The sequence below is a fragment of the Eubalaena glacialis genome, chromosome 20, assembly GCF_028564815.1.
Source record: "Eubalaena glacialis isolate mEubGla1 chromosome 20, mEubGla1.1.hap2.+ XY, whole genome shotgun sequence".
Lineage (NCBI taxonomy): Eukaryota > Metazoa > Chordata > Mammalia > Artiodactyla > Balaenidae > Eubalaena > Eubalaena glacialis.
Window position 1 is genome coordinate 33,716,683 of NC_083735.1, and position 18,812 is coordinate 33,735,494.

Here is an 18,812-nt window from a genome sequence, read left to right on the forward strand (position 1 = left end):
ACGCCGAGCAGTCACGGCACACTCCAGAGAAAAACAATTGCGTTTTAACAGAAACAAAACAGCCGAGTTTGGAGCTTGGGCCCAGGGAAACTTCATCTCCAGCAGCCTTGAGGCTCACTCTGCAAGGAGCAGCTGCAGGCCGGGGGCGCCGAGCCAAGAACTTGCTGTTTGCTTCCGAGAGGGGCGAGGTGCCGGGGCTGGGTCCCCGCGATTGCCATCTGGGCAGCACAGACCCTCGTGCTGCAGACGGCCCGCCGTGCACCCTGGAGTAGTCACCCTGGACAGACAGACGTTTGGGATCCATGAGAAAAGTTGGACAGCGGGACCTCTTAGCTTCCTTCCTGGTCAAATCACCAAAGTCACATCTTGTGGCAGGAAATGCCAAGAGGTGGTTCATGTGTTAGGTGGAGATCTGACTATATGGATTATCTTAGAAAGTGGGCTAAAGAGCTGAAGATTGGAGTCTTTTTTTGGTGAGATTGTCATTGGCATAAAATTTGCTGTAAAGGGTTTAATTTGCTGTAAAGGGTTTGGCAAATTTTCACTGAGACTGATATGGCCCCAAACAGACTTGTGTACAGAGGCCCAACCACTGGGTACAGAACCAGAACTCCCAGCCCAGAGGGAAGTATGAGACCCGGGAAATGCTCTTATTAGAACTGATGGCTGTCCCCAACGCTGCCCTGATCCAGGCCACTGCTGCACCCTCTTTTCCATTCATAACCAGCATGACAGGTGTTAACGGGAAGGGCTGCTGAAGCGAGAGTGGCTAGTAAGAAGTTCAGCTGAGGGCTTTAATGTTTTTAAACCTATTATAAAACGTTTAAATCACATTTTATGATGTTTTAAAATTTTAATATTTTAAACCTGCTGCAAGGTTTCTCTTGTTGCTTGAGTTCCTTTTCTGTCCTGGTCTTGGGGGCGACAGCTGCAGCATCAGGGACCCTGAAGGTGGGCAGGACTCAGGTGCGCAGGGCAGGTGAGTGGTGACACGGCTGTCCTGGAGCATGGCCCGTTCTGCCCCATTTTGGGGGGTTGCCCGAGATGCCCAGCCTCTCCCCGGAGGAGCTTTGGGTCCTGTCCCTAGGGGTTGGTCCCACCCACCCCTAGCGGGGCGTAGAGGTGAGCCCAGGCCGGGAAGCCACAGGACAGCTGTCTAGAACGTGAGTAACAGTAAGTATATTCTGCACTTTACACGTGCACAATTCAAGTCCACTTTCAAGGTGAAACTGGAGATGTGGCCCATGCTTCACCTGGGGTTCACTTCTAGCCTTCGTTAATTCTCCCCGACTTCCCTCCCCTGTCCTTGTTCATTCAACTCTGCGTTAGGACTTCAGTGGGGAAGCTGGAGAAGACTCATCTTAGGGTTTCTTGCACTCTGTGAGTTGCCTTCCGGGGATTCTGAGTCAAGTACATTAACTTGGGAGAGAAGTGACTCCTGCTGTCTGGCTTCTGTTCCAGCTGACGGCAGGGGTCGGGGGTGAGTGAGGTCGGCACCAGGAGTTAGAGGGGCATCTGGCCAGCGCCAGGCAGGCACCTGCCGCTCCTGTAGGCATAGCCAGGCAGGAGGCGGCGGGGGACGGTGGACCGTGGGAAGCTCTGTTTCCCTAGAGAGTAAGAGTGGAGGCCTGAAGCTTCTAGAATGGAGGACCCGGTGATCCCAGAGAGCTGTGACCCCAGGGTCCGCAAACTGCACTTCACTGCACGTAATGCTCCGCGAACTGCAGACTCAGCGCCGAGGGGCGGGGACTGGGGTCGGGAGGCGAGCTGGTACCTTCGCATCTGATGCCATCCGGAGCCCTGGGGCAAGATGTTCTGTTCCCCCCCCCGCCCCCTCCCGCCCTGTTTTGGGGGTCTGGACAGACACCGCCCCTCCCGAGCTGAGGAGCGGCTCTGCAGGGGGGCCGAGGGCGCCCAGCTCTTGGGGCGCCTGGTTGGGCGGCTGCAACCGGGGCTCGGGAAGGGCTGCGAGCGCTCGGATTGATCCCCCAGCCGTGATCTGTCATTTCTCCGAGGCAGGCGCTGTTTTCTCTTGCTTCAGGAGCCCCTTCGACACCTGCTTTATTTTTCTTCCTGTGCTGACGTGACGGGAGACAGGTGTTAAACTACTTAATCACTTTAAAATTGTTTTAATTTTCTGTTTTTTATTGATCTCTCCAGCACCAATTAATCAGCTCACTGGACCAGGCAGTTAGTACATTAAAAATTGTCAGGGAGGCCGTGCATCTTGCAAAATGTCTAAAAAATATTCGGCTAGCAAATTTCGTTTTTCTTTGGCATGCAGCAGCCCTTGGGCCGCAGAACTCCCACTCTCGAGGGGCCTCTGCCTCTGGGGCTCGAGTCTGGGAGTATTCGGGGTGCAGGGGGCTTCCGGTAGGAAGGATGGAAGCAGGTGCCCGTTTCATCACTGATTTGCATCTTTCCTTCCACTTTGGTTCTCTGCTTCCCGAACAACATTGGATCTCCTTTCCCCAAGAGGGTTGGGAATTTTCGGGGACGCGGTGCTCGCTCTGGACCCCATGTCTGGACCCCCATGGGCAGGACTCCGCCATCTGTAACTGCCCTTGCGACCGACCGGGCACCAGGCCCGCAGCCAGGGTCCCTTTCCCCAGGACGTGGGCACTTTTAACTTGTCCCGATGACGCCAAAGCCACCTCTCTGGGGCAGCGGCGCTGCTAAACTTGGTAAACTCTGTTGGCAGGTGGCTGCGTGTCACGCCACCTTGTCCCTGGCAGCCGGCAGTGAGCCTGAAGTCCGTCCATGGAATGTTCTGCACAGCCCCACCCCGTCGGTCACCCAGTCCTGTGCGGCAAAACTTTGCCACTTGCCTTTTATCACCTGATTAACTGCTTGGCTGTACTTTCTTTTTTTAAAAAATTCATTTATTTTAAATTTAGATTCTATTGGAGTCTAGTTGATTTACAAGGTTGTGTGAGTTCCAGGTGTACAGCAAAGTCATTCGGTTATACATATACGTATATTCATTCTGTTTTAGATTCTTTTGTACTTTCTAAATTAAATAAAACGTGGACCGAATAAACCAGGGGCTTCCAAAATCATTTCTTGGGGGTAGAAATTTGTTTTCTGGTTTTCCCATTTTTGCCATTTTTTGCCGCTCACTTTCCAAAAGCAAGCCCCTTATGTCTTCTGTGGCAAACGAAGTATCAAGCAGCCTGTCTGCGTGGTCTGAGTTGTTTGCTCCCTTCCGGTGGGTACCACCCTCGCAAGCATCTCTCACCCACCGCACCCTCTTCCTTCCGCTCCCAGCTGACTGAGGGAAGCTCTCTTTCTCTTCCTCCCCGCTTCCTTCCCCGACCCTTCACCGTTCAGTCTGGGGCCCCCTCTGGAACCAGGGCCTGCAGCCCCAACTGAGCTGGGGGGCAGGTACAGGCAGCACCCGCCTGTGGCTGGGGGACTTATCTCCCCCAGCACCCGGCCGCACCCGTGCTTATTAATTGGTATATGATTGGGCTCGGGCATATAATCTCATATTGATTTTCCCTCTGGACGCCACAGCTTTATTTGCTCACATCTGCCCTGTGTTTAATTGATGCTTTGCTCTGGAAAGGAGGGATCTTATCGGCCGGTTTGGTTTCTTTTCCTGGGGCACACAGGCACGCACACACCCTCAAGCTCAAGTCAGTGGCCCAGCCCGGCCCCTCCCCGCCCCTCCCTCAGTGAGCCATTCCTGGGGGGGGAGGGCGGGGCGGTGGAGAATGACCCAGAAGGGCCTTCTGGAGACTTCCCGTCTTTACACTTTGCCTCACGCGTTGTGCCTGATCCCCCCTGCGGTGAAAGTGCCTGTGTGAGGCTTACTGGGGAAATGCTGGCTTTGGAGTCGGACCTGGGTTCAAACCCACCTGCTCTCCGTGTGTGGCCTTGAGGCTAACCTATTGCATTTTTCTGCACTGCAGTACCTTCCTTTTTAAATATTTATTTATTTACTTAATTGAAGTATAGTTGATTTACAATGTTGTGCTAATTTCTGCTGTACAGCTTGCAGTATCTTCTTTATCTGAGAAAAAGGCAGCATACCTGCTTTGGAGGATTCTTGGGAAATATGGGTCAGTCACCACACACAGTGCCGGGCACTTAGTAGGTGCTCAGTAAACAGGGGCCCCAGTCAGCCTGTGCTGGTGTGAGAGATCATAACCTTGTGTGCTGGGAAGAAAAAGGTGTCTCTGGCAGCCACTGTGTCCCCGCGGGGTGGGAAGCATGTGTCCCTAGGCCCATGGTGCAGGGAGAGAGTCTCTGCCCCGATGCACTGCTGTTACCACCCCCTTGTCTGAGGCCAGCACCTGGGCTGCGAGGTTTTGTTTTTCTCTTCTAACTACAGTCCCGCATCTGGGCTGGTCCACCCTGGGGTGTTCATAGCAAAGGGAAGACATAAAGGCCAGAGGTAAACACGAATTTCCTATTGACACAACATTAATTCTCCTGCTTGGACAGGTGAATGTGCTTTCACTCACTTTACCAAGATTAATGATGTGTGTTTGCCCACTAAGAGAGGCCTAATGAAGGGCCCTGAATGCGAGCCTTCTGGGTTGGCTGTGGGAAAGAGGCCGGCAAGCTGCTCTACGTGGGGGGCAACCAGCCTCTCCACCACTGCCAACATCACCGCCTTCCCCCTGGAAGGAGCAGGACGAGACAACTGTTGGTTTAAGAATGTGTCCTGGGGGCTTCCCTGGTGGCACAGTGCTTAAGAATCTGCCTGCCAACGCAGGGGACACGGGTTTGATCCCTGGTCCGGGAAGATCCCACATGCCGTGGAGCAACTAAGACCGCACGCCACAACTACTGAGCCTGTGCTCTAGAGCCCGTGTGCCGCAACTACTGAGCCCATGTGCCGCAACTACTGAAACCCACGTGCCTAGAGCCCGTGCTTTGCAACAAGAGAAGCCACCGCAATGAGAAGCCCGTGCACCGCAACGAAGACCCAACGCAGCCAAAAAATAAATAAAAGTAAAAAACAAAAATTTTCCACATATCAAAACATTAAAAAAAAACAACAAAGAATGTGTCGTGCCCCAGGGGGTTCTGATGGAGGTCAGCCCACCCAGCACCCCCGCCTGTCCTCTGAAGCTCTCTTCCCACCTGTGCAAACCGGGTCCTCGCCCCACCTGCCCCCAAAGCTGTCGTCAAAGGTCGGGTCAGTCTCTGGTTCATTGCTCTGAAGAGTGACAGAGTATTGGAGGGGCCAGGTCAGGGCATCTAAGGTGGGGCTTCTGGCAGAGAAGCATCAGGACCACCGAGGATGCTCTGAGCCCTTAGGGCAGAAGGCTTCTGGGCCTGCAAGTGACGTGGTAACAAGACTGGATCTGAGCAGCTTCTGTCCTGTTACTCGTAGGCTCAGCACAGCTCAAACATGGCAAGAAGGGGCCTGCAGCTCGACTCTTCTCAGCAGAGCAGCACCAGACAGATGATAGAGGAGGCTGCAGGGGGTGGCACGGCGGGCGTGGGAGGCAGTTGCTACTCCAAATCCTGGACTCTAGGGTCTCTGGAGGATTTCCTCAGCCTTGGGGGTGGGACGGACAGACCGGCCATCTCCTCCCAGGCAGCCTGAGCCGGCAGACACGCCGCCACCCACCCGCCGCAACCTAAGTGTGGCTCCCCACCAGGGCTAGGCGCTGCTCTCATCAGGAATCCGATCACGGCTCGGAAGAATAAAAGCTGGGGATGGGAGGTTTAACCCGGTCCCTTCCTGTCACGAAGGATGGTCCATTATCGGGGGCTAGAGCCGAGAGAGGAGAGCTGGGGAATAAAGAGAGGAAGTGTGGGGACAGCTGTCGAGGAAGGAAGGCTGGGAAACCCGAACCCAGGGCAGCTCCCCTTTGGCCATCTGTCCCCGTGTCCCTACAGGCTCCCTGGCAGGGCCAGCCTACAAGCAAACAACAGGGTTAAAAGAAACATTTTTTTTACTCCAATAGTGTTCTTTGAGCTGTAAATTATAGAAACCCAGCTCAACCAGACTGAAGACAAAAGGGTGTGTCTTGTCTCCTGAAAAAGCTAGGCTTGGCTGAAACACTGTCACCAGTTCAGTCCCGCTCTCAGATCCTCTTTCCACCGGGCTGGCCCCCTTCCCGGGCAGGCCGATGGCCAGGCCACTTGGCGCTCCAGGTAGAGAAGGAAGCGGGCGCTCCCCAGAGCAACCTGGTCCTTCGCTCATTGGTCGGGACTGAGCCGCGGGCCCATCCCTGGACCAATCCGTCACTTGACCAGGGAGGTGGCATTCGCTGATTGGTTTAGAATGGTGTCAATCATCCGCCCCCGGCGATGGGGGTGGGTCGGCCCGCCCACATTAGATCAATCAAAAATGGCAGGTAGGTTGTTCTCCGTGGAAAATCAGGGTGGCCTTATCAGAGGCCGCAGGGGTCCGCGCCCGGCGAGCCCAAACCACAGAAGCACGCTGTGCCCTTCTCCTCGCAGAGGGGAAGTTGCCGTTCACTGGGTAGTGCACAGTACTCTACAGTTTTCCTGCAGCTGGGCTGCAGAGCCCTCTGCCCTGGCTGTTTCCACCGTGGCATGTGGTGCCCCGGCCAAAGCAGCGCTGGAACTGCAAGGCCAACGCTGCTTTCTCTTCCAGAACATAGAGGCAGCGGGTTAGCAAATTCCTTAGTTAGGGCAGGGTCTCTCCCAAGAGCCCTTGGAGGTTTGAGTGTATTAGATCTTTCCATAGTATCACAGGCACAGGACTGATGCCAGTGGCAGCAGGAAACCAGAAGGGTCCTGCCATCTCTCTGTCCTTCCTGAGGAAGAAGATCCAGACCCTTTGCACCTTTTCTTGCACCCCTGCTGCCTTCCCTGACTATGTGAGTCTTTGTCTCCTGGGCAGGAAGGAAAAGTTGCAGAACTCAACGTGGGTCACTGAACAACTCAGGGAGAGCCAACGTGAATTTAAGTCAAGTTGGGCTTCTAAGATCACCATTTGCCAAATTTGTCCACTCCCAAGTCCTGGGGCACTTGTTAACCAGGCACATTCCAGGGACACACCCACCCAACTGGGTCAGAATATCCCGGAAGAGCCCTGGGTATCTGTATGTCTGACAAGGCCTAGCGTCAGGCAAGCTTAGGAAACTGCCTAAACGAATATTTTCTCTGGCTGTGGCGTATCTGCTCCATCCAGGGACACTGGCCATCAATTATAAAGCAGCAGAAACCATACCAAGAAAAACGGTGTTCACTGTAATCGTGCACTGCAGTGCACTTGATCGGTGAGCCTTTGATGAGGGGACCTCACCTGGTCCTCTTGTGTCCTCTGTAACTTTCAGGTCCTCATACACCTGGCAGTTGACACAGCCCTGGCCTTAGAATGGAAAGACAAGGAGACACAGCCCTCCCAGGCGAGGCCGGAGCCACCTCAGGTGCAAGACTAGACTCAGAGAGGCCCAGAGCCGAGACGCAGGGCGGCGACTGTTAGCAGTGGCTGACGAAGGAGAAAGGGGGATTTCAGAAGCACAGGTCCCCGTGGGCATTTGGTGATGGGATAGAAAGCCCAGCTTAGGTCAGTGCATCTCTATGTATCTAACAGTTTTTTATTGAGCACCTAATTTGGGCCAGGCTCTGTGCTCTGAGAAAAGGAGGGTTGTCCATACACACTCACACGGTCATACCCACCGTCCATCTTCTCGCGCCTACAAACCATCTGGGGATCTTGCTACAAATGCAGATTTGGATTCGGGAGGGTTGAGATGGGGCCTGAGAGTCTGCATTTCTAACAAGTGCCCAGGGGAGGCGGCTGCTGCTCGTCCACGGACCATGTCTTAGGGTATCGAGGCTTCAGAGCAGGACGTATAGACCCACATGCCTTCAGGGATCAGGCAGGGGATGGACCTTGTGGGGACCAGGCCCGGGGATGTGCCAGGAAATCGTGAGGATCACGCACGGAACCAGGCTTGCTTGGCCTACAGACCAGCTGAAGTTTCTGTAAATGCACTGTTCTGCCTCCCAAAGAAACACATCTGCAAACTGAATTCAGCCCTCAGCATCTGACTTGACTCCGTGCCCCAGAGTCCAGAACCTCAGGCTTTTGCCAGGTAAATGAATCTGGTCACACACGAGGCCTTCCACAACCTCCAGATAGCAGTTGACCTGCCGGGGCTTGAGTACTTATAGGAATGGGTAGCTGTGACTTTGAACCTGCCTGTCCCACTGTCAAGAAGACCCGCTTAGGACTGGCTCTGCCACTTCCTGGCAGAAGGAAGGAGAGGGTGTGAGCACGCTGATATGGGAATGCCCTCCCCCTTTTACACCTTGCAGGTGATTTCAGTGTGTCTTCTGCTGGGTCTTGCTGATAACCATATCAGCTTCACTTTACAGATGAGGAGACTGGATTTCAAGAGGTTACCTAACTTGGTCACGGTGACCCAGCGACTACTTGGTGACATGGGGACCCAGATTCGGGACTGTCAGCCTCCACAGCCCTCTTGAAATAACATAGCAGATACTGTTGGGTGTCTGTATATGCCACGCATGCTCGTGAGTTCTGATCTTACAGAGACCGTGCGAGGTATGTATAATTACTCCCATCTTACAGATGAGTAAACTGAGGCTCAGAGGTTAAGTCACTCGCCCAGTGACACAGAGAGTGGTGGCGCCAGTGTTCGAGCCCAACTCTAACCGAACCCAGTCCCCTCTGCCATGCTCAGGCAAAGACTCGGGCTGGCTGGTATCTGGGCTCAAATCCTGGGGGTGGCTGAGAAGGAGGAGGGACTGCCAGCAGCGCGATTTCAGTCCCCAGTCTTTTGATTGTTGCCATCGGGATATGGCCATTCGGAACCTGCTAAGACACTGTCATCCCTAGCTTCAGCCCCGCCCTGCTCAGGACACGTCAGGTCTTTCCTACACTGGAAGCCGCAAGCGGGAGGGCTGTGGACGGGGCAGAATCTTGCTTGCCTTGGGAGCCTCCTGGGCTGCTGGCAGGGCAGGACTCGGTCGCTCTCGGGAGCCCAGGGCTGAGCGTCTTTCTCTTTGTTCATCCCTGAAAAGTTTCTCCTGTGGTCAGAGGGAAGTTGCCAGAAACATGAATATTCTTAAAGTTGTGTAGTTTTGTTTAACTCAGCATATACAAGAAGGCCCTTTGTGACCTGGAATGGAGAAGGAGAAGGGAGGTGCTATGGCTTATGATTTCTTTATGATGGATGAAGTGAAATAGTCCTGAGTTCCTCCCAGCTACAAACACACACACACACACACACACACACACACACACAACACACGAGTGTGCACGCATCCGCAGAGGGCAAAACTTATCCCAAATTACCCTCAGGCATCTGGGCCATTCACCTTTGGCTCTTCTCCTCCTTCAAACTGGGAATCTGGTCCCTTGATGAGGCCTGAGCATTGCCTCTTCCTCGCTTGGCCCCGTACTTGGGAGCAGGGGTGAGGGAGGGGGACTCCAGGAAGGCTGGAGTCCTTGACCCAGAGGTTCCAGTGGCAGGTGTCCCAGAACTTGGACATTGGAGGAGGTTTTGTTTAGCTCAGCAAATGTTTCCTCGGCGGAAAAAATTTTCCCTCCACTTGATATAATACTGACCCCAAACAATGTGAATCAGACATGCAAGAATTATAGCTATAATAGAGTGTTAGGATTGTAATACACTTACGAAGAAGGCAAACGAGCCCAGTTTTCTTGTCCCTGGCTTCTCCCCACACCTGCCTCATGACTTTGCACCTGCATTATGTTGAAAGCCTCCTCTGGCCAGCAGGCCCCAGACTCTCCTCAAAGTGCTCAGGAAATCCTGGGCTCCGCCTGGCTCGCAGAGTTTTTCGTCTCTGTGGCTGTACCCGGAGGGTCCTTGGGTCCTCCCAGGTGGCCGTCTGGCCTGGTGCAGCTCAGGACCCCCGTGTCAGCTTGTGGCCAGGAGCACACAGGGCAGGTGCTTGCTTATTTCCTTCCCACCTTACGTGGAGAGAGACCAAGTGTGGGCCTCATTGTGGAATAAGGATCACAGCTCAAAAGCGTCCTACATCTTCTTGTTATGGCCCTCCATCCTCTGGGTCCAGTAGGGTTATGATGAAGGCTTGGTGCCTCCGTTTCCAAGAGGCCCCGAGCTGGGGTCTCCCTCCCACTCTCTTTCCCGCTCCAGGTGGACTCCACCAGACCAATTCTCCCACCCTTTGGGGCCCAAGGGACCACAGAAGGACTTGCTGGGACAGCAAAGGGGGCAGGCTGCTCACAGCTTGGAGGCCTTGCTGGAGCTGGCATGGATGGTTACAGCTGGAAGGTCCTGAGAGCACCATCTCATCCCAGCCGCTGGTTTTACAGGAGAGGCCTGTAAAAGGCGCTGCCCCTCGCGGTAGACGTGAGGGCCTGGGCGTCAGCTCAGGTGGCCTCATCCCACTTCTGGAACTTGGTTTAGGTACCTTCTGGGCCTGTGTTTTCTCATCCATGCAAGAGGGACAATCCCTCCTCCCGGGTTTCTGGTGGGGTCACGTGACGTAGTCGGGCCATCCAAATGGGAAAAGTTAGTAGGTGTTCAGTCGTTGTCATTGCTGCTATTCTCTGCCCCGGGATCTTTTCCCTACGGTACCGAATTCCCCACAGATAATTTCCCCCATGAGGCTGTGAGCTCCTACAGGTTAAGGACCCCGCTGAACGCCTCTCGGGTTTCTGTACTATGGCGCTGCCTGGCGCGTACCACCGAGACTTGAGACTGACCGATGCCTGCAGGTTTCCTGATTCCCAGAGCCCTGTCCCCTGGGGGCAGAGACGCTGCCCTCCGGAGGGCCCCCCCGGCAGCTGGCACGCCTGGGACCCCACAGACAGTTTTTCGGAAACACATGAGCCATGGGGAGGTTTCTGGGACTTTTATTTTTACTCTTTATTTTTTAAAAGCCAGTGAAGATGGGCAACCGCTTGGTGCCTTTTGTGCTGCATTCCTCTAGGGCCACGCCACTCACCCACCCCCGCCTGCTGCAGCCCCCGTCCTTCCCACCGGCTGGGCAGCGCCCTCCACAGCACCAGCTCCAAGGCCAGGCTGCAGGGCACCCCAGGGAAGGGAGGCTCGTGGGTTCCATGCGAGCCCCTCCTGCCAGGTCCTCTCCTCTCCTGCGGGGGTACCGCGTTGGAGGAACAGGGGGTTCTGAGGTCCCTTCCTGCCCCAGTCCCTCCCCGGCGGGAGGCTCCCTTCTCTCTGGGGGTCCTGTCCTTGCACTGGCAGGTACCGAGGGCAGCCCAGGTGGGAGGCTCTGGGGTGCAGCATGGATGCCGGCATTTCTCACCTTCTCTCTGCCTCTTCCCCCAGTGGGCGCTTCTAATCTCTTCCCGTCCTGGGTGGGGGGATCCCCTCTGAGGGCAGAGTGGAGAAGGGATCACAGGAGGACTGCTCCCCCCAGGGGCACCATCCTTGAGTTGGGGTGTCAGGGGTATTCCTTCTTTGCTGGGACCCATTTCCCCTCCCTGGGGTGGGTTTCCTCCCACCTGGATTAGGTTTGGGGCTCTGGCCCCTCAAGTGGGATCCTTCCTGTGCCAGGGTCCGAGGAGGGTCCCTGGACATGCCAGCTCTCCTTCTGCAGTCAGCCCACAGGGAGACCCTTGCCGGAGCCAACGGTTTCCCTGGGGGAAGGCTCCCCCGCCGCAGCTACCATGGTGGCCTGTCTGGGACCCCACGGCCAGTGTCCTGGCCGCAGAGCCTGATCGCTTTTCATCTACCTGTGTACTTAGAATCTGCAGAGCTGGCAGGGCCAGGCCTGGGCCCACAGAGGTGCAAGACGGCGGAAGGGGTGCCCAGTCTCAGGACAAGTTCACGTCTCCCCCTTTGCCCCCGCTTCCCTTAGGAGACTGGCCTCCTCCCCCGCCCCCCCTTCTTCCCCTCCATCTCCTGCTCCTCCCATTCCTCCTCATCTCCCTCCATCGTCCATCCTCCCCCTCCATCCTCCCCCTCCCCCCTCCTCCTCCTCCGCAGCCCCCGTTAGCCTTTTGGGAACGGCGGGGACGCGGAGGCCGGCGGGGTCAGCCGTGCGCGCCCAGGCTGAGCACCGAGAAGGCGGCGCGGTGCTTGCGGAGCAGCAGCCGGATCTTCTCGTCGTCCGAGTCGGGGTCCAGCGGCTTGTTGTACTCGTCGTCGTCATTCTCCGAGGCCGCGCGGTCCCCGCCCGAGGCCCGGGGCGTGGAGGACGAGGGTTCCAGGGCACTCTTCTTCCGCCACTTGGTCCTCCGGTTCTGGAACCACACCTGGGAGGAGAAGGGCCCTGAGGATCACGCTGGCGCGCGGCGCACACAGGGCCCCTTTGGGGAGGGCGGCTCCACTCGGTGGCAAGTATCCCCCCAGCCTCATCTTTATCGTAAAATAAATGGTTCAGCAATGGACTAGGCAGTCATAGTCACACTACTTTTTTTTTTTGAGGGGGGCAATAAAATAAAAATAAATGTGAGTGCAGCAGCCCTTTCGTCTTAGCTCTAACCCTCCCTGCGGTGTATCTGCCTCTCCTTTGCCATCTGGGTACTTGGGTGGAAGGGGCTGACATGCTTTTAACCTCACAGACCTTCACTGAGCTTCATGAATCATTGCCCCCCAACTATAAAAATAACACACGCTCATACTGGAGACAGGAGCGTGCAGAAAGGACCCAAAGAAGCGGAGTGATACGGAAAGGCCTTCCTCTTAGACTCGGCGCTTCCTCTCCTTCGGAGTTAACATTGGGCGGAGGGAGCTGCCCAGGTGGGTGGCCGGCTGGAGGTGCAGGGCCCTGAGGGAGCCCAGGCCTGGGTCCCCAGCTGCCCCTGTGCTTCCTTCTCCCCTCAAGCCCGTCGCCTTATCACAGTGCCGAGCAGTTACAGCATAGCCCAGAGCTTGCTTCTTTGGTGCCCCCCCCAGAGCCCCTCAGGGAACAGTGAGCCTCTGAGTTGCCAGGGGTGCCCCTGGGAGCCTGAGGGGACAGAAGCTGCCTTACCCACCGAGTTCAGGCCCGAGGTGTGCAGTTTGAGAGGGAGCCTTGCCCCAAGCTGAGCAAAGAGGCTCAGACTTCATGGACAGGCGTGGGGAGGAGTTATCTTCACTTTCGAGTTTGGTGAACCAAGGTGGGCTTGTTTGCCTGGCTAACGGAACAAGCCTGAAGCCAGTTCTGATCCGGCCCAGCGGCTGCCATCAGCTCTTGAAACTTTTAGCCTCGACTGTGCAGAGGAGGGGAAGGCATGAGGTTAGAGCCCTATAATCCAGGGCACTCACTTACCAGCCGGTGACCTGGGGCAAGAGGCTCAGCTGAGATTGTTTCTTCTCCTGTAAGATGGGTAATAAGGCCCACCGCCAGGCTGCTGTGAGGTTTAAATGGGCTGCTACAAATAAGGCTCTCAGAATAGGGCTCAGGAGATGACAGCCATTTGGCGTTAGGGTCATATTACCGTCTCCAGGGTTAGGTGGGCAGGCGGTGCCCAAACACCAGGACGGCTTCCCACTGAGCTGCAGTTGCCAGGCGAGTGCGGCTCCTCGCTGCCAGGCAGACACCTTCTTGTCCCTCACACACTCACCTTGACCTGCGACTCGGTCATCCCCAGCGAGTATGCCAGCCGCGCCCTCTCGGGACCCGCCAAGTACTTGGTCTGCTCGAAGGTCTTCTCCAGGGCAAAGATCTGGTGCCCCGTGAAGGTGGGCCGGGTGTGCTTTTTCTTGTGGATGCTGTCGCTCAGGGGGTCCGGGGCTGGTGGGAGGAAGGAAGTGTGCGGTTCGCGGGGTTGGGGGGTGCCAGCCCTGCCCCGCCTCTCCCACAGGGTGAGCGCCCGTACGGAGAAGCCGCTGAGGTTGCAGGGGCACGGTGGCACCTCTCACCCAAGCAGCATACCTCTGCCGTGTCTGGGTGGGCGGGGACCCCGAGGGCGCCTGCCCAAGGTTTCAGCTAATTAGGGCCAGAGGATGCTTAGAACTGGGTCTCCTTGTGTAACGCCCTCACTACGCAGTGATGCAGCCACACCCCGAGGGGCAGTAGGAGTTTCCTCTGGGTCTCAGGGACGTTCTTTCAGGTCACCAAGAAACGGATTTAGCACCTTCCACCAACCGTCAGGGCCCCAGGGGCCTGGGAGTTCCTCCACTTCCTTGCTCTTGAGATCCCATTTTCCAGGTTTCCGGGAAACCAGAACCCTAAGCTCCAAGTTACTGCTCTCCCCTGTCACCAGGCCTGGGAGTCATGTGGCTTCAACCCCATGGAGAGTCCGGATGCGGAGCCTCAAGAACTGACCCCTGCCCCGCCAGGGCAGCCTCTCAGGTGCTCGGTGGGGGGGCGGGGGGGCGGATGGGGACCAGGGGAAGCAGAATGCCCACGTGCAGGGCCTCGCGCAGTGCAGCCGACCCTCACATCCCGTGTCCTCACTTTACAGGTGAGGAAGCCGAGGCACAGAAAGGAGGCGAGACCTCCTGAGAGGCTGTCACCCTCAGTCCCCTCCCCTTGTGTTAATCCAGCCACTGACGCAGATACTTCCCTGTGTGTATACGTGCATTCGGGGTTGAAGAGCAAGGGTGTGGAAACGGGGTGCGTGTGGGTAGGGGGCATGGAAGTGAGAGACAGGGATAGCTCAAGGCCTAAAGCACCCGCAAACCAGGTTATAGCATAGCTTCCAAGAGATGAGGTCTCGGGCCCCTGTGGGACTCGCCGTGTTTCAGGCTGACGAGGGGTGTGAGGGTCTCGAGCAGCATAGCGGGCGGAAGGCAGGTGTGCTTCGGGCTTTCCTGGGCCGCCCCAAGCCCCTGTGCCAGTGGAGGAGCCCCCAGGTGGGACAGAAGTGGAGGCCCCCTCTGCCCCTGCCTGATCCGGGCCCAGGGGTGGTTCCTGCAGCCACTGTCACGCCCCCTGCCTCCCGGGTGACGCTCCCCTGCCTGTGCACGACCTGCCACCTCCTCCAGGTCTGACTGGCATCCTGGGGGCCCCAGACCAACTCTCTGAAAACCACGGTTTGGGGATGGGTGGGTGAGGTCCCCCGACAGCGAGGGCCCAGTGGGGCTGGACTCAGCAGCTGCTCCCGGAGGCTGGGTGGTACGGGTGCTGCTGTTGACATAAACCCCGAGGAGGGAAGCAGGCCCCCTTGATCGCAGCGGGACCGAGATGGGTTCAGGGTACATTCTGTGTCCCTGGGTGCTGCCGGCGCACGCGCGGTGGGCTCTTTGGGAAGGTGATGCAGTGGCAGATTCTCACTGGGGACGGCATTTGCCTGCTTGGACGAAGTGGTGACACGGGCTCTGGGCGGGAGAAGGAAGGTGAGCAGGACCGTACACAGGGTGGGGTTGAGCCGTGTGGTCTCCCGGGACCCCAGCTTCCCCAGGAGGGCCGCTGGTGAGGAGTGAGGGCGGGGGTCAAGACGCCCATCCGAGCGAAGCCGGGGTGGGAGGGGGAGGGGAGAAGCCCGTGCTGCACCAGGTGGAGGGCCTGACCCTGGGGTCTGCCCCGGGCTGTCGGATGGCGGCCGAGGACCCCCGTGAGCGTCCGTTCCCGTCCCCCGTGCCCCCCTCCTCCCCGTACTCACTGTTGCTGCACGGCCGCCCGCCTCGCCAGTCCTGGCCCGTGTCCGCCCAGCAGTTCCGGGTCCGGGTTGGGTACTCGTTCCCCGCCTTGGAGAAATTCCCCACCTGGGGACCGTAGTAGACCCCCTGGGAGCCGAGCCCACCGAAGCCGGCCACGTGGGGGTAGCCGGAGAGCAGGCAGCTGTTCGGCGCGGCCACGGGCCTGCTGAGGATGTCCGAGATGCCGTGTGGGGTCCCGGCGGGCGGCTGGGGGCCCAGCCCCTGGGGGCTGAGCTTGTAGAAGGCGTTCTGCACAGAGTACTGGCACACAGGGGCCTTCATCTCCGAGAACTGAGCCAGCGGCGCGTTGTTCAGCAGGAACGGGCCCTGCAGGTTGGACTCCATGGCCCCCCAAAGGGCCAAGGGGAGGTGGGAAGCCCAAATCCAGGCCCCTAGAGCCCCCGAGCTGCGGCCCAGAATCCCATGGCAGCTCTGGAGGGTCAAAGCTGCCCGAGCCCCAGGCTGCCCTCCCACCCAGGCATCCGGCCCAGCCCTTGCCCGGGGCCGGGACCACGTCAGCCGCGGGAAGTCAGGTGCTCCCAGGGCAGGTGCGAGCCCTCCCAGCGCCCCTGCCCTCTGTCCCTGCCCGGCCTGGGGAGAGGTGGCTCCCCTCGCCTCAGCTCAGGCCCCTTCTCTGCCTCAGAGTCTGGGGACCCTCCATGAGAAGTTTCAAGTTCAGAGAAGCAACATTTCCCTGATAAAGATGGGGCCCATTAGAATACAGACCCGAGACTGGCTGAGCTGCTCGAGCCGCGTCGCCATTGGTGGAAACCCTCACGGGCCTCACATTGGCTTTTCCTAGACAAATTGCACTTTGAAAGATTGACTGTAAAATCAGCCAGCGTGTGTGTGTGTGTGTGTGTGTGTGTGTGTGTGCACGCGCGCTCGTCAGAGAGAGAGAGAGAGAGATGGGGGGGAGAGAGATGGGGGAGGGGGGGGAGAAAGAAAAGAGAGAGTGCTCTGGAACCTATGTTCATTCTCAGAGGGTCCACCAGCTCCTGGTCCCCCAAGTGAGCATCTAGGAAAAAGCGCCCCGGGGGGCCCCTGGGGCAGCTGGAGGGCACAGTTCCTCCAGCTGCCCCCCCTGCGGGCTCAGGGGATGCTGTCCTGAGGTGTCCAGGCCCCTTTCTGTGCACATGCCCAAGCCTCTGGGGGAGTGTGCGGTCTGGACACAGATGCTTCGCTTCCCTCCTCCGTGCTGGGACGGGTAAGTGGGGAGGCTGGACTCTGGGACCTGAGAGCCTGGGGGTGGGAATCTGCCAGGCAGCCTGGGGCAGGGGGTGGGAGTGGGGCATCTCTGGGAGTGCTGGCTGTGGGTCCTTCCTGGCTCCGCCTCTGCCTCTGGGCAGCCTTCCCTGATCCCCCTGTCCTCCCTTCCTCCTCCTCCGAGGACTCACTTGTGGCTCTGTCATGTTCTGCCTGGCTGCGCACCTGGGATGGAAACCTTTGATGGCTGAGATGGCCGTTGATTCAGTGGCGGTGCCTGTGCCGGGCTCTTGGTTGGCGCTCAGTAAATATTTGACGAATGAGACTAGGTTGAATCGCCGAGCACCCATATGCCTTTCTTTTCCTAAAGAATTTTTACAACATACAAGGCTCTACTGGGGTCTCTCTCCTGTTTTACCAACAGGGAAAATGCGGTAAATAACTTTGGTCATTTCTGCATGAAACAGCATCCTTTCCTGCAGTTTTTTAAAAAATGGCAATCAGCATGTCGCTGGTCTGGACATGCAAAATGACAGGAAAAACAGTGGCTGCCTGACAGATGGACTTCTGTCTCTCCTCTGCCTGGCAGTCCCAAAGCCGTTTCTGACCAGCCCATGGTCGCCATTTGGCAGGTGGAGACAAGCCTGCTCCTGGGTTTCCTGCAGGAGGCCAAGGGCCCAGGCTGCGGGGAGGCTCCCCTCTCACAGAGAGCTGGCTCTCCCCATGCTGCTGTTATCTGCTCGGGCTGGAATTGGCCACGACCCTGTAGCGTAGATGACGTAGGTTAACACAAGAAAGACCTCACCAAGGCTGTGGACCTTGTTTTTCTGGAAATTTGGATTAAAAATGAGAAAAGTTCTTATCGGTCTGAATTGGCTGCGCTCCAAAGCTGCCCATCACAACCATTTGGGAAACTGAACTCCAGTTCCCAGTGTTGCTGCAGGAATCACCTAGGAAGTTGTGATTCTGAGCCTGTGCTTTACAAAACCCTCTGGGCGAGGCCGGTGCACAGCTATGGCTGGTCCCTTGGCCTGGATGTCTTTTCTGATGCTGAGAGAGAAGCTTCACAATCAGAGTGAGGGCGGGGAGTGCTCCTAGGACCCTGTGACTGTGATTTGGCCATCCCCCGACCCCCACCAATGATGGGAACTTGTGAGGAGGAAAATCTGCAGTAAATAATTTGATTCTTATTTATCGCCAAGCTTGACAAAGGCATTTGTGTTCAGGACTCCCAGGATGACAAACTGAAGAGACTTTTGCAATCGCTTAATCCCTTCCCCCATTTGACAGGTGAGGAAACTGAGGCCAGCTTGGTGACCAGCCTTGCATGAAATGTTAGGAACTAGTTAGGGACAGAGCGATTTTCTTGGAAGTTCTTGAACTCTGAATGGCATTGCCTGCAGGGGCCAGATGCCTTCACAGGGAGCACTGGGGGGGAGGGTCCCCCTTGGTGTATGCCCACTGTGGGCTCAGCCACGTACCCTGGTGTTTGTGGTGCGCCCCCCTCCCAACATCTTGGACCTGCCCCCATCACATGGTCCTCAGGTGGGACAGAAATCTGCTCTACCATCTGCGGGGTGGGGAGTGCCTCTTCTAGAGTGGGTGGTCCTGATTAAGGGGATGTCCAGGTTTCCAGAGAAGGTGGGCGTCTCCCTGGGGCGCAGGCCTTCCTGCAGACTGATCACCCCCAGACTCCCCCAGTGCCCCCTCTCCACACTCCCCAAAGATGCGCCGGGAAGGAGAGATGGAGGCCTGTGCCATGAGTCGAGTTCTTTATTAATTTTGACATTTGTTCAGCTGGTGTAGGGAGAATGGTCTATACATCAGAGTGGAGTGGGGTGTGCGGTGGGAAGTCCTTCCCAAGAACAGAGCGTGTGGGAGTCAAGAAAAGAATCATTTTCATAACAATTTAAAAAATCAAGGTGATTCCAAAACTTCTAAACAGCGTCTAAGGTGCAGACTGCAGCATTCTCTAGGCATTGTGTGGCGACCCCAAACCTCTCCCCTACAGCTCCTACTAGCAGCGGACGCAGCATGTCGCCGGGGGCCGGGGACCGGCGGGCCAAGCAGCCAAGCCAGACAGAGCGAGGAGCCAAAGCGCAACCGGGGCCTGGGCCGCGG

The 18,812-nt window shown here is 57.1% G+C and overlaps 1 protein-coding gene across 1 annotated transcript; it reads right to left on the reverse strand.

The window, feature by feature from the left end:
* Positions 1 to 11,950: 11,950 nt before the first annotated feature.
* NKX6-3 (NK6 homeobox 3) lies at positions 11,951 to 15,830 on the reverse strand. The gene is made up of 3 exons (XM_061177371.1): positions 15,449 to 15,830; positions 13,466 to 13,635; positions 11,951 to 12,172 (listed from the first exon to the last, which is right to left on the reverse strand). The coding sequence occupies exons 1-3, from the start codon at positions 15,828 to 15,830 to the stop codon at positions 11,951 to 11,953; spliced, it is 774 nt and encodes a 257-aa protein (XP_061033354.1).
* Between the last annotated feature and the right edge of the window lie 2,982 nt (positions 15,831 to 18,812).

Bases quoted from the DNA above. Each gene is read 5' to 3' on its own strand.
- NKX6-3 (XM_061177371.1), bottom strand. From the start codon at position 15,830: ATGGAGTCCAACCTGCAGGGCCCGTTCCTGCTGAACAACGCGCCGCTG. The intron at 13,636-15,448 runs GTGAGTACGGGG...TCCTCCCACCAG, and splicing joins CGGGCGGCCGTGCAGCAACA to CCCCGGACCCCCTGAGCGAC. The intron at 12,173-13,465 runs GTGAGTGTGTGA...TTCTCCTCCCAG, and splicing joins TGACCGAGTCGCAGGTCAAG to GTGTGGTTCCAGAACCGGAG.